The sequence below is a fragment of the Felis catus genome, chromosome A2 (genome assembly GCF_018350175.1).
Source record: "Felis catus isolate Fca126 chromosome A2, F.catus_Fca126_mat1.0, whole genome shotgun sequence".
Classification (NCBI taxonomy): Eukaryota; Metazoa; Chordata; class Mammalia; order Carnivora; family Felidae; genus Felis; species Felis catus.
The window spans coordinates 126,985,050-126,999,433 of record NC_058369.1 but is presented as its reverse complement, the minus strand read 5'-3'; the positions used below and the strand labels follow the sequence as shown (position 1 = coordinate 126,999,433).

Here is a 14,384-nt window from a genome sequence, read left to right as displayed (position 1 = left end):
TATTTCTAAATTAGTCAGGCCAACCGTCCTGGGTCTCTCAACACAGTCTGCTTATTTCCTCTCACCAATACTCCTCACCCTTGAGTACCCCCAGCCTCTGTTCTCACTAGGAAATTGCCCAATATAGTGCCTCTCTCATTGCCAATGTTCTTGGGAAATTTGGCAGTTTGGAACTCACTGCACATTTTCTCATAAAGACAAGGTTCTAGGTGATGGTGGGGTTAAGCCACAGACCCTAATCTGCCCAAATGTAGTGAAAATACTACCTACAGGCAATAAAAGCAAATTCAGCTGTAGAAAAGTAAAAACACTGTTGGTACAGCAATATGTTTTTCAAAGATAAGTTTCTGAGTTTTTATTTTAAAAAGAATCACAGAGAATATGTCTTGGCCGAATGGTCTCAGCAGCTGGAGTAGAAACTGACAGTAGATATTTATTAAATGCCTACTCTGCTAGATAGCATATGCATTTGTGTGTTGTATCACTTAATTCCCACAATGCTTTTGCCAGGTATGGCAGATAACCTGTGGTGAATTACAAACTACTCCACACTTATACAGCAATCATTTATTAGCTCATAATTCTATGGGCTGGCAATTTTGGGCTGGACACAGTTGGGTGATCCTCCCACTGGAGATCCCCTGGGCTCACTCCTGCTGCTGCACTCACTTGGTAGATGGCAGAATGACAGCGGCTGGATGATTTAGAATGGCCTCATTCACAAATGTTGGCAGGCTGTTGGTTGGGGCACCTTGATTTTCCTTTATGTGGCCTCTCCAGCAGGCTGGTTCAAGCTCACAGCTATAACGTTCTAAGAGGGCAAAAATGGAAGCTGCGAGGCCTCTTGAGGCCTGAGTTCAGATCTGACATGCTGTCATTTCCTCCATGGTCTACTGATAAAACACGTTACAAGGCCAGATTCAGAGGACTGGAATAGATGGCCATGTTTAGTGTAACACACAAGTGAGCATCATTATTCCATTTGGTAGGTGACAAAATCTGGGTCCAGAGAGGTTAATCATCCTGCCAGATACCTCAGCTCATAAGTCAGAGAAGCAGGCCCAGGTCTGTCTGACCCCCAGATTCTTCTACTCTCTACTATAACATAATTTCTCCCTTCATTACTCCCTTCCACTCTCTTTTCTTCTTACCAACCTCTGCCTATCCATGTCCGGACTCATGAGACGAGGAAAAGAAAAGGGTGAAGGTGTAATATTCATATCTGGGTTGTGTACTAGTTAGTAACTACTATCGTAGGGAAACAAAACTGGTAGGAAGGTAATTTTAAGTGACTATTTTCATACCTTATTTCCTTTTCTTTTCACCAACATGAGAAAGGCCTAGGAGAGTGTAAACATGTAAAGCCATATCTTCTGCTCCCACACAAGCAGGGAAATCTGAGGAAAACAGAGTTTAGCTGCTTGAGGAGCGCTATTGTGGTGGGAGGTGGGACATACAAAGTCACCCAGGTGCATAGGGACTCAGGAACCCAAACCCAGGTGTGGTATGGTCCCAAAACCTGTGCTCGACCCTTCCCTGGAGCCCAAACCACAAATAAATGAATCATTTTTTATTCTCACTTGTTCTCATACTTCTTTCCTTCACATGCCAATTCATTAATAAATTGTATTGGGTTAACCTCCACAATAGATCCCACATCTGTCTATTTTTCTCTGTCCCCCCTGCCACTCGTTACTCTCCAATCCACCACCATCTCTCTCCGGTACCAAAATAGCCTTCTACTTCATCTCTCTGCTCCCACCTTTGCCCCCTAAGTACCTTCCTGCCTGTGACAGCCAACATGATAATTTAAGACATAGATCAAATAGCAGCAGCTCTTTCCACAAAAGCCAGCCATGGTTCCCCATTGCTCTCTGGAAAAATCCCTGGCTCTTTTGCAATCTACAAAGCCCATGAAACTGACATCTTCCTTTCCCTGCACTTCATCTTTCACCATTGGGTTCTGGTGCCAGGTTTTCCTAGCTTTAGGCCATGAAGTGGCATCAGCTCCCCCCACTTCTTACCGAGCTTGCCCCCAGCTCCTTATGATCCTTTCCATTATATTAGCCATTTTTTGTGTGCGTTCTCCAGATAAGCCCTCTTTATCGGCTCTGGCTAAGAAGGTTTATACCACCCCATCTTCATTACCCTCTGCTATTTCACCCTGTTCCTTTTCTTCATGGCTCCTAAAATTATTTATAATTATGTGTTTGTTTGTTTACCATCACTTTTCTCCATTACAGCATAATCTCTAAGAGGGCAGGAACCATATCAGTTTTTTTTCAGCACCTACTCACAGCCCAGCACAGTGCCTCCATCTGGAAGGAACTCAGTTCATACTGTGTTCCAGTCCCAGCTCTCCTGTTAACTAGCCACATCTTTGGCAAGATAGCTAACCTCTCTGAACCTCTGTCTGCTGGTCTGTAAAATGAGAGCAATGATTCCTACATCTATGAGTTGTTGTGAAGTTTGAATGAGATGATAATATATGCAAAACACTTTGAAAACTGCAGGGCACACTCTAGCCATGTGATGAATTATTTATGTGTCCACTTAGGGTCAAAAAGGAAGGATAGTCATGCTGACCCTGTCTCTGACAACTGCCTAGTGCTTTCTGGGCTTTTCGATGAAGTGTGGGCTTCACACAAATGGGAAATCTTGTAGCCGTCTCTCTGCAGTTGGCTGAATTTCCAGCCAGCATGGATATGATTATAATTAGAGTTGCAAGAGTCCTGTTTCATTTCAAAAGGATTCTGGGTATAGTCTGCAACCTACCAGAGGAATGTGTCCAGAAGCAGATCCCTGTGGCAGATGTTTTTATTGGGTCCCATTCACTTCTTTTCCTACAATATCAGGAGTGTCTGTTTCTATTACACTCATTATTTTCAGAAGCCACGGGAGAAGAGATTTTCCATATGTGAGGTTTCGAATGGTGACCATTGAGCAAAGTGCACCACTCTCACTCTCTGTAAATGAACAGTAGCTTGGACAAACTCACTTTAGCAGAGCCAGGCCTTTTATCAGCAGCCAGAGAATGGTCTGTAATGCGAAGAATTACTCTGCCCATGCGTCTAAGGGAAAACATTCTTTAGCCTGTCAAGACAGTGGAACCTCTTATTAGAAACTATAGCCAAGTCAATTTCTCCACTCTTGCCAACTAAAGGATTCAGAACACACTGCGCTGCAGACCCTAAATTAACAATCCAGCTGGAAGGGGAGTTGAGGCCCCTGGATATGGGTGAGGATGTCTAAGGGAGCATGATTCAAATCAAAGCTGAGTCCAACCTGCGCGTTTACATATTTCAAACCCCATTACCCAGTTTTCTTCAGAGCCCTTTTGATCATAACTCTTCACTGGGCAGAGCAGAGGTGATGTCAAGGTCCACTCCATCAGAGACAGCTGACTTTTTTTTTTTTTTTTTGGCTCCTTTTATCTAATGATTTCCAATTTTAGCAAGGAGTGCTAAGGAGCCACCAAAGTCATAAGAGTCCTTGATGGGATTCCTCTGAGTAAAAGAAAAACCCATATCTATAAGTACAAAGAAGCAGGTTGAGGTTTCGAGTGGCACAATTCTCTTTGCATTGATCCTTGCAAGCCTTGGATTAAAACAAATGCATACCCTCTTTTCAAGTCCATGCTGGGTGAAGCAGCTCATTGATGAGATGCCACCCAAAGTGATTGTTATGCAAGATTTCAACCCCATGTCCACCGCCTTCTGTGATCCCCAGCTGCAAGTCGTGACTATTTGCTATCAGATCCGCTGTCTGACTCAAGAGTTGGCACTGGTTGTTTCACACCAGAATGAGAAGTGCAGTCATGCCCTGCAACAAGATGGAATAAGAGTAAGCGACGTTGTTGGGGAGATGACTGAGTCTGAACACAACTTCAGGTGCACTTTTAACCTTTTCCTACGGAGACCCCCAGTAACTGACAACTGAAATGTCACTCTGCCGGTTCTCCAGTCAGCTTGCTTCAAGTCAGCACACATCTCTGTCCCCTGACTCCAAACCACACCCTGCATCAGGCATTCAAAGTTAGAGACAGTAAGACCCTTCTCCCACCTTCAAGGAACTTCTGGTCCAAATCTAAACTCGTAAAAATGAAGTTCCAGTGGAGAGGTAACTTGTTCAAGTTACACTGTTTGTAACTCATCCATCCAGTATTTGAACCCAAGTTTATTTTTTAATTCAAAGCCTCTCCCTTTTCAACTATACCACACTGCATCCTCTTACCACACTGCAATCTCATTATTTATCATCGTCTTTCAATTGCAGTTATTAAAATTTATTTAGCTCCCGTTACTTAAGAGGCGATTGGCAGAGGCATAAATTAGGGGGTAAAAGTATTATAAATGTTGAAAATATTCGCATATGCTAAATATATTTTATATATTTAAAGTAAAAGTGAAATTGGTTTATCTCTGGGTGAGTTAAATGATGTTTATTTTATTTACAATATTCGGTATTTTTTGTTTTCTAAAATGAGATTGCATTGCATTATATTTTGAAATGTTATTTTTAAAATAAAACAAAATACACATGAAAATGCTTTTTAGATCATAAAGTGCTAATAAGTATCAGCTACTAAATTCATTGCGTGTAATAGAACCCTCAATGCATGGATTACTTAAAAGCACATCTAATCAACCTTGATAGTTGGTGTTGATAAATGTGCAGGTGCTCTCAGAGCAGTGAGATTGTGGTTTTCAAGATCACGCTCAGATTAGGTGAGCCTAGCTTTGTCTGGCTTTATCTGAGGATACAGAGCAATTGAGGCCAAAAGCCTCATCAGCTGTTGCAGTGTCTAGAAAGGGGAAAGTCTCTCACTCATTGACAATCCTGCATTTTACAGAAGATTTTATTTCTTTCTGTCTAGAAATGCTCAATTGCACTATCACATCTGTTACCAGCCACCTTCCCTCAAGGAGTCCTGGTAGAAATCTGGCTTTAATGACACTGCATGTGAATTTGGGTTCCCAGCACCTTGAGCAGATGGTTAATGGCGAGTTTACTACTGGGCCAGGCACCCTGGAACTTCTTCATTTGGGATATAAGCCTTCTTTTTCCTCCTTGGAAACCAACCACTGCTAATAAATGCCACTCTTGTCTCTCTGAGGCCTAACAATTTCCTCTCACAGACTTACTGATCTTTGACCAACCAACCCTTTGTGTGTAGAAGAAAGAGTCCCCTCTCTTTGGAAAAAGGAAGTTTGGGCTTTCCCAGGCATTCAGGAGATCAAGGCTGGTGATAGAAACTTCTAAAGGGTGTCAGCCTGGCATTTCTAGGCCTTCACATATATATACCAAGGTTGGTGAAGTAATATATTTCTAATTTAATCTGAGGTTCCTTTTAGACACTTAGTATATTGGCATATGCTTTCAAGCAGAGTGCTTTCTAGCTGGGAGGTGAAATGATACTTTACACTCGTGTTATGATTTCAAAGGCATGTTCAATTGCACTGTTATCTCACTGAATCATTACAGCCTCTTATAGGAAACATTACCTACTTTGCAGTGAGGAGACCAAGTCTTAGAAAGCCTGGATGGTGAGTCCAAGATTCAAGAGCAGGACTCAATTCCAGGTCTTCTGACTCTAAAGGCTGAGCAATTTCCACCACTTTTCTAAAATTAAAAACCTGACCCTAAGTCACAGCTGAGTATGTATGGGGTGGGGATGATCCTAATCCCAATGAAACCAGCTGCTGCAGAAAGGAAGAAAAGGGGGGAGGAAAGAAACCAGTGTCTATTGAGCTTCTGCTCTGTGCTGACTTGTTTATTTCCACAGTCTCCTTTAAATGCCATGTCTGTCTTCTATGCGATTGAAAAGCAATGAACATAAACAAAGATTCAGTTACCTCCACAAAGTCCTATAGCTTACAAGTGGCAAAACTGAACTGACAACCAGTCTTTCTGACCCTCAAACATACAATCTTCTTAGCACACTTTACATTTCACTACAACTCATGGTGCCTTTATGCACACAGCAGATGTTAAAAGGCTTGGCAAACAAAAGTTCTGTGTTTTGGAAAGGTTGGTGTTCCCAAGGACACACGTGCATCCCTTCCTTTCCCCTGGCCCTCCAGCACAGTTTTCTACATGACACTGCTGACATGTTCTTCTGTCTCCTTGCAGCCTGTGTGGCGGTGGTATCCGTGATTGAACAGCTTGCTCAAGTTCACAACTCCACGGTGGAGACCTCAATGGAGAGACTGTGCAGCTACCTTCCTGGTAAATACAGAAAGGGTCGTGTGGCTGTGGGTCTGATTTGTTTTCTGACTTTTGAGTCATCATGAGTGAGTTTATACCCTACACACACTTATGGAGGAGAATATGACTGAGTTATTTGTGTGAGTTGATATTCTTATGGGGCTCATAGAAATTAAAACAAATACACACACACACACACACACACACACACACACACACACACACACCCCACTCGAGGCATTTTTTCCCCTGACATTCATTTTCCACCATGGCAGAATGAGGTTGTTGAGGACATTTAGGAAATAAAATGTAGAATGGCCAATTGTTGCTTCGTATCTCACATTTATAATGATTTGCCTAACTGGAGTTCATTGCCTTAAGTACCAAGAAGGTCAAAATAATGAAAAATGGATAATTTTCAATGATTTATGTTAATTTAACCACATGTACATTCCCAGATACATGTACAGCCTTACCCACACAGAGCTTTATTTAGGCTGAGAGGACAACTGATCTTTAAAAAACCCAAATGGGAAAATAATCTGGGAAGTTTCCACGGATTTGAATTGGATCTCAATAAAATCATCTGACCCATACTCAAAAAAAAAAAAAAAAGGAATGGGTTGATGATTGATGATTTAAACAAATTGTATATTTCTCTCTCCATCTCCACAAAGTTGAAAAAATATTGATTCTATTTCCCTTATAGAATACTATTAGGTGAACAGCCACAATGAGTAAACTTCTTTGAGAGTCAAATTGTCATTCCTTGAATGTTAAGAAACAAATTCATCAAGGATGATTTTTTTCAAAGTAAGGAAGCCAGACTAATGGTGGTTGTGTCTGGTTTACATAGCATGCTGTTCCAGTAGCACCAAAGCATTTTCAGAGAATTTATTGCATTCAGTCACAATATGCATTCACAAGCTAAATTTCTTGGAATTCAATCTAAAGTCTAAGAGAGAATAATACACAAACACAAGTGTTTACAATGCCCCAGATTGATCATTGCTAAGATTTTGACTTATTTACATCATCTTTCTTTTGTGGAATTAGAACGTGGCAGATAGACTTGAAGCAGCCTTTGGCTTCCTCTCACCCCCAGTTCCATTCTCCTTCCATCTCCCCAGAGGGAACCACTCACATGAGCTTTATGGGTATTGTTCTGGTCAAATTTAATACTTTCATATTCACTTGTATGAATCCATAAACAATGTATGGTATTGTTCAGTGGGTAATCTTTTAACCTTTTTTGGAGGAAACAAATCAAACCTAGAAAACCTCATGAAATAGATGTATAAGTTTATTAGTTATTAAAATGTGAATACCCTTGTAAACATAGCCCGGGTCAAGAAGAAACAGATAGGTAGCTACTCTAGAAGCCCCATTCCATCATAAATCCATTCTTTTGCCTAAAGGAACAACATCTTGAATTTTACTGTACTCATTTTTTTTTGGCATTGCTTTATAGTTTTATCTTCCAGGTGGGCATTTGCTATACCCTAGTCTTGCCTAGTCTTAAAATTTTGATATGTCAAGGCCTGGGATGCCTGGGTGGCTCAGTTGGCTGTTTCTGCTCAGGTCATGATCTCACGGTTCTTGGAATTGAGCCCAGCATCAGGCTTTTTGCTGACAGCATGGAGACTGCTTGGGATTCTCTTTATCTCTCTCTCTCTCTCTCTCTCTCTCTCTCTCTCTCTCTCTCTCTCTGTCCCTCCCCTGATCCTGCTCTTACTCTCTCTCAGAAATAAGTAAATAAACATTTTAAAAAATATTTTTTGACTGCCCAGCTAGCTCGGCTGGTAGCACATGAGACTCTCAAAAAATATTTTTTGATATGTCTCTTAAATCTGTTTTAATCTATAATTTTTCTTTCCATCCCTTCCTTTTCCATTTAATTTAATTGTGGGATTTGCCTTGTAGAGTTTCCCACAGTCTGGGTTTTGCTGATTGCTTCCCTGTGGTATGATTGAATATATTGCTCTGTGTTCTTTATTTCCTGAAAATTGCAGCTAGATCCAGAGGCTTGATCAGACTCCAGTTTGACTTCTTTGGCAAGACAATAAGTGGTGATATTTTCTTTAGTCAGGAGGCCGTTATAAGTGGCTTTCTCTTTTTGTGACATTAGCAGCTGTCGATGGTCACTAACCAGATCTCTTAGTTCACTGGGAGTTGCAAAATTGTGCTATTCTAATATATCATTTATATTATCTTTAGTGGTGGAAGTACATTAGAGACACTTTGCCTCATCGTCATCATATTTTAAAAAATTTTTAAAGTTTATTTATTTATTTTGAGAGAGAGAGAGAGAGAGATAGCGCAGAGGAAAGGCAGAGAAAGGAAGAGAGAGAGAGAATCCTAAGCAGGTTCCACACTGTCAGTGCAAAGCCCAATGCAGGGCTCAAACTCTCTAACCATCAGATAATGACCTGAACCAAAATCCAGGGTTGAACACTTAACCGACTGAGCCACCCACATGTTCCCATCATATTTTAGAGACGTTTTCCCCACAGTCCATAATGGTATTGTTCATAGTAGGAAAGGCAGGATAAATGCCTGATTCCTTTGCTTTACTTGCCAGTTTTCAAATGATTCGCTGCCTTTCTATTATTGTCCCATAGTAGTCAATTAGTTTTCTTTAAAAACTATCATTATAACAATATAATGATATATATATATATATGTATATATAGATATAGATATAGATATAGATATATAGATAGATACATAGATATATACATAGATATAGAATAGATAGATATAGATATATATCTCATGTCTTATGTCTCATGAGGTCATACTGACACTTCAAATTCAAATTCAGGACTATAGGATTTTTTTTTAGCAGGATTTTCTTCTTAATCTCTCCTGTGTCATATCCATATCTTTCTTTCCACAGCCAAAGTCCTAGTTCTCAAGGACAAAGGGACAAAATACCCTATAATTACTCTTTCACCTATGCCTCATTAGACATATAACAGTCTCAGAATATCAATATCAATCCTCGTACTGCTACCATTCATATACTTTATAATCACTGAAGGCAACCAAAACTGCCCTTTAAGTATACTGTTCCCATTTCTCCACATTTTGTAATCATTGTTCTCTATGACCTGAGCATAAGGCTATTCCATACCATATCCATGCCCTTCTCACCCCCATTTGGTCTCAGTCCCATCAGCAACTATTTGATTGACGTTCACTACCAGCCTTTATGCGGATGCCTCTCTAGTCAACTTGTCTACAGCTCATTCCTCAGGAAGGGCTCACGGGAACACTATTCCCTGAATTCTTGCATCTTAATAACAAGCTGCCTGTGCCCTTTACACTTGAAAGTCAGTTGTCTTTCTGGATACATAAATCCTTGCCATATAATTTCTTTCTCTAAGTATCTTAAATGTGTCTTTAAAGAGCCTACTGATAATCTAATTTCCTTTTTCTTATAAGTCACTTGCTGTTTTTGCCTAGAAGTTCAAAGGAGGTTTTTTTCCTTTCTTCTATAAAATTCAGTCATCTAACTAGAATATGCTTCAGTGTTTGTTGTGGTATATTGATGTTCTTAGGCATGCAGTGTGCTCTCAAATACATTTTTTAAATAATTTCAGAAAAGTTGTTTACTTGTTCAGTTTCCTTGATTTGGTTTTCTTTTTCAGGGATTTCTAGTATCCATATTTTGAATCTTCTTTGCCTAACCTTGATATGTTGCCTATTGCTTGAATACTACTATCCTTTCATTTATTTTTAATCTTGAAAGTTTTTCTTAAGACATTAGCTGTTGTATTCACTTCTTGTGTTCATTCTGGTTTAGATTTCATTCCTCTTATAATCTTGTATTCTTCCCTGTGTTCTTTTAGTCCATGTCTGAGTTTTCTAATTTTGATTTCTGTTGTTCTTTCATGACTTAAAGCATTTTATTAATGCTTCTTAGCTCGTTTTGAAATACTATGTTATGTTTTAATCCTTTTTTGGACTTGACTTTCTGGCATGCTTTTGCTCTCTATAGGGATGGGATTCTGTTCCTTATTCTTTTTTTTCTTATAATAACTTTGTATGGGAGTTGACCTAGATACATTTCTGTTGCTCATTTTTATATGAAATTAGTTTTCTAAAACTCTTAAAAAGAGAAGTGGTTCAGGGTACGTTTCTAAATGCACAGAACTTTTTTCTGTTGTTCTTATGTAGTGTTAAAACACACACACACACACACACACACACACACACACACACACACACGGGAGTATACTTTAGGTGTTTCTGACTATTCCCTTGACCACTTTTGTCTGGATTTTCTTTCCTTTGCTTCTCTCCAGCTCAGTTTTTGTTTCCAAACCCAGCAATTTCTCCTCAGCATGGATGCCATCCTAAAAGGAATCTCTGGTAGGTCAGTTTCTAGAAATTATAGATGCCTGGCCATGCCAGCCCCTTAGTCTTTCTATCCCTAAGACCCTTGTAGTCATCTGCCATCACAGTGGCCAAAACCCCACCCAGTCTCAGCTCCCCTTCTTTAATTGGCCCACCATACTTTCTAGGCAATACCTATGTACTATTTGGAGACGCCCCCATTCTCAGGTTTATCTGGTATTCTATTGCTTCCCTTTACTTTCTTCCACCCAGATGTTGATAACCCACATGTCTTGCGGATGTGAGTGGTTTATCCTTGCCTAACTGCGTTTTGGGGTTTGTGGAGACACCCAATTTTGTTCTTTATTTAGGCAAAGTTATGTTGCTCAAAAATGAAAGGCTCAGCAAAAATCCTTCTTCCTAGATTATCTTCACCTAATATACTAGCAAAACGAAAAACAACATGGACCAAGATCGCTGGTATGCAAGGTACCATCTTGGCTCCTTCTGACTCACCACAGGAAACTTCAGAGTCTGCTAAGGTGAATAAGAGGTTGAAAGTCAGATTCTGGTAAAATAAAAGTTGACGCCTTCCCAAGAGAAGCGAACTTGGTATTTCAGTTTCCAGTGGTGGGTTTCCTTTCAACTGGAGGAATTTCAAAGGATTAAGAATGGCGCTTGCAGTTGTTTTCATGTCATTAATTAATATTTTACCTGTGGATAGAAATAATATATTCAGTTCAGCTTAAAAGCTCTTTCACCTGACATGCATAAAGGCATGGCAGGCATTACTGTTTCCATTTTATAAGTGTATTTTGTACATTTGTGTGTAGGATGGTCACGCAAACTGTAGAGGGTGACAAAGATAGTCTGCCTCCTAGCTCAGGATTTCTCCTTCTTGAAAACGAAATGGGCCTGAGCCATAGTGCCTATTTGCGTCCAGTATTGCTTTCTGCCTGGTGTGCCAGGAGAATGGGGGACAGAGGAAGTGAAATTACACACTTCAACACACAGTTATTATTTTTAAATAGTATTGCTTTTACCTCCAAAGCAGAACTAGTTCAGAAGACATAACCTTAGCGGTCTGAAAGCATGTAAGCGACATTCTTGAGAATAATCACTCAGTAAATCAGGCTGGCCTTTCTTTGCCTGGGAAGACGATTTTTTTGAATTGTGCGAAGCATTACCGACCTTCAGTTTCACCTGCTGCTTTTGCCTCTGGCTGTCATTAGTAAACACCTTGGAAGAATATCAGAATTGTTAATGGAAAAATGATTAATGCAATCATTCTCACTAGGGGTTAGCAGACTCATATGCCCTGAGAGCCTGGTTAGAACTTCACTTTCTTGGGTCACCTATGCAAAAATCTTATCTTCGTGGAATATGATAGTTAAAAACACATGTAGATTTAAAACAAGGAAGGCAACTCTCCTCATGTTTCTTAGGTTCTGAAAGTCTACAAGCAAACTAGTAGGAACTAGTTAGAGAGTAAACATAACTCTCTAGAAGGAGAGTAGAAGGAGAGTAAACATAAACACTCCGTCCAAAGGGTCTTATGAGAAAATTCGTCATGGAAAACATGAAGGTGACTTACAACCTAGAATGTCCTGGGCTTCATTTGCACACACATGTGTACATCTAATGTGTGACAACTGCTCACTTGCTCCTTTTTCACCCTCCTTTGCCCTTGAAAATGGCCACTTTTTTCCCCCTCCTATGCTGTTCCAAGTCTGTTTGACACTGTAGAAACTCAATGCTCTGTACCTTGCTGGTCACAGATGGTTTAACTGTATACATTTCATATCAGATAGGTAACTAGCAATATGTTAGTACCAATCTTTTCTGTGGTTGTATCAGTAATGGTGAGGTGGCATCTGATCATGCTGACTGGGCCCTATCTGGCTTGCTCTGGAGGCTTGGCACATCTCCACTCTGTACCTTTCTGTGCTGATCTATAATTTAGCTCTCAAGGGGCCATTTCTTATTCCATTGCTCCAGAAGACTCTCCCTCTTAACTATTGCAGAAGCCATTTGAGAAATGATCACTGAATCTGTCTGAGAAATTGATCATTCAGATGGTCCTACTCAGAGAGCGAGGAAAACTCGCAGCCACTCATTTCAACTTGAACAAAACAAGGTTCTAAGAAAATACGCACATACCCCAACATCTCTTATTGTACCAGAAAGAAGATGAATTTCCTCTGTCTTTCAAGCAGTACTGCAAGAGTAAATATTGCGCAGCTTTTGGTTCAACTAGTTCTACATTGGCCATACTTGAAACTGGCTTCCAGAGTGCTTTGCCAATTCATGTAATTTTCAATATCTGTTACATAATTCTCCAAACTCCCTAGATGGTCTAGTGAAGGAGACTGAATTCCATTCCCACATTTTTCAGATGAGAAAACGGAAACCCAGAAGGGGTAAGCAATCAAAGGTCAGAAGCAGGTCCATGGATGCTGAAATCAGGTCTCTGAATCCTATGACATCATAGATTCTTGATACTCTTCATTGTACTGCCCCTGTAAGGGAGCACCCAGGGGAAAGAGAGGTTTTTATTTTAGAACCTTTTTATTGAGGGGGCACCTGGGTAGCTCATTTGGTTAAGCATCTGACATTTGATTTTGGATCAGATCACGATCTCATGTTGTGAGATCGAGCCTGGGTTGGGTTCTGCCCAGGGTGTGAAGCCAACTTAAGAGTCTCTCTCTCTCTCTCTCTCTCTCTCTGTCTCTCTCTCTCTCTCTCTCTCTCTCTCCTTCTGCAGTTCATCCATTTAAAATGTATAATTCAATGGCTTTTAGTATATTCCCAGAGATGTGCACTTATCACCACAGTGAATTTTTTAGAACACTTTCAGCACACTAGAAAGGACCCTCACACCTCTAAGTTGTCCTTATCCATCCTCCCCAGCCCTAAACAACCACTAACCTATTTTCTGTCCCTATGCATTTGCCTCTTCTGGACATTTCATATCAATGGAATTATGTTTCTCTCATTTAGCATAATGTTTTTAATGTCCATCCATGTGTGGCATGTAGCAGACCTGCATTACTCTTCACAGCTGAATATTCTATTGTATGGATGTAGCCCATTTTGTTCATTCATTTGTTAATGGACGTTTGGGTTGAATTGTTTCCACTTCTTGGCTATTTTAAATAATGCCACTGTGAACATTTATGCACAAGTTTTTGTGTTTATATATATTTTTTATTCTTTGGGGTATATACCTAAGAGTGGATTTGTATCATGTGGTAACCCCATTTTGAACCATTTGAGGAAATGTCAGACCATTTACCAAGGTGGCTGCACCATTTCATGTTCCCACCAGCAGTGTATGAAGATTCTAATTTCTCCAAATCAATACTTGCTATTATTTGTCATTAAAAAAATTTTTTTTGAGAGACAGAGCATGAGTGGGGAAAGGGTGGAAAGAAAAAGGACAGAGGATCCGAAGCAGGCTCTGCCCTGGCAGCAGTGAGCCCAAAGTGAGGCTCAAATTCATGATGTGAGATCATGACTTGGGCCAAAGTCAGACGTTCAACCAACTGAGCCACCCACGTGCCCCTATTATCTGTCATTTTTATTATAGCATATCATAGTGGGTATGATGTGGCATCTCATTTTGTTTTTGATTTGCATTTCCTTAATAGTTAAAGATGTTGAGCATCTTTTCATGTGCTTATTGGCCATCCATATATCTTCTTTAGAGAAAACCTATTCAGATGCTTTCTTCAGGTGTTTGGTACAATTCACCAGTGAAGCCATCTGGTTGTGGGCTTTTCTTTGTGGGAAGCTTTAGGTTACTAATTCAATCACTTGTTATAGATCTATCCAGA

The 14,384-nt window shown here is 40.1% G+C and overlaps 1 protein-coding gene across 4 annotated transcripts in view; it reads left to right on the top strand.

The window, feature by feature from the left end:
• Positions 1–14,384, top strand: part of AOAH (acyloxyacyl hydrolase) — a 168,342-nt gene that overhangs the window by 19,270 nt on the left and 134,688 nt on the right. For all 4 annotated transcript variants that reach the window (XM_045052618.1, XM_003982953.6, XM_023250501.2 and 1 more), the window contains exon 3: positions 6,133–6,228. In XM_045052618.1, coding sequence (XP_044908553.1) covers positions 6,133–6,228 — 96 coding nt within the window. The remainder of the gene's footprint in view (positions 1–6,132; positions 6,229–14,384) is intronic.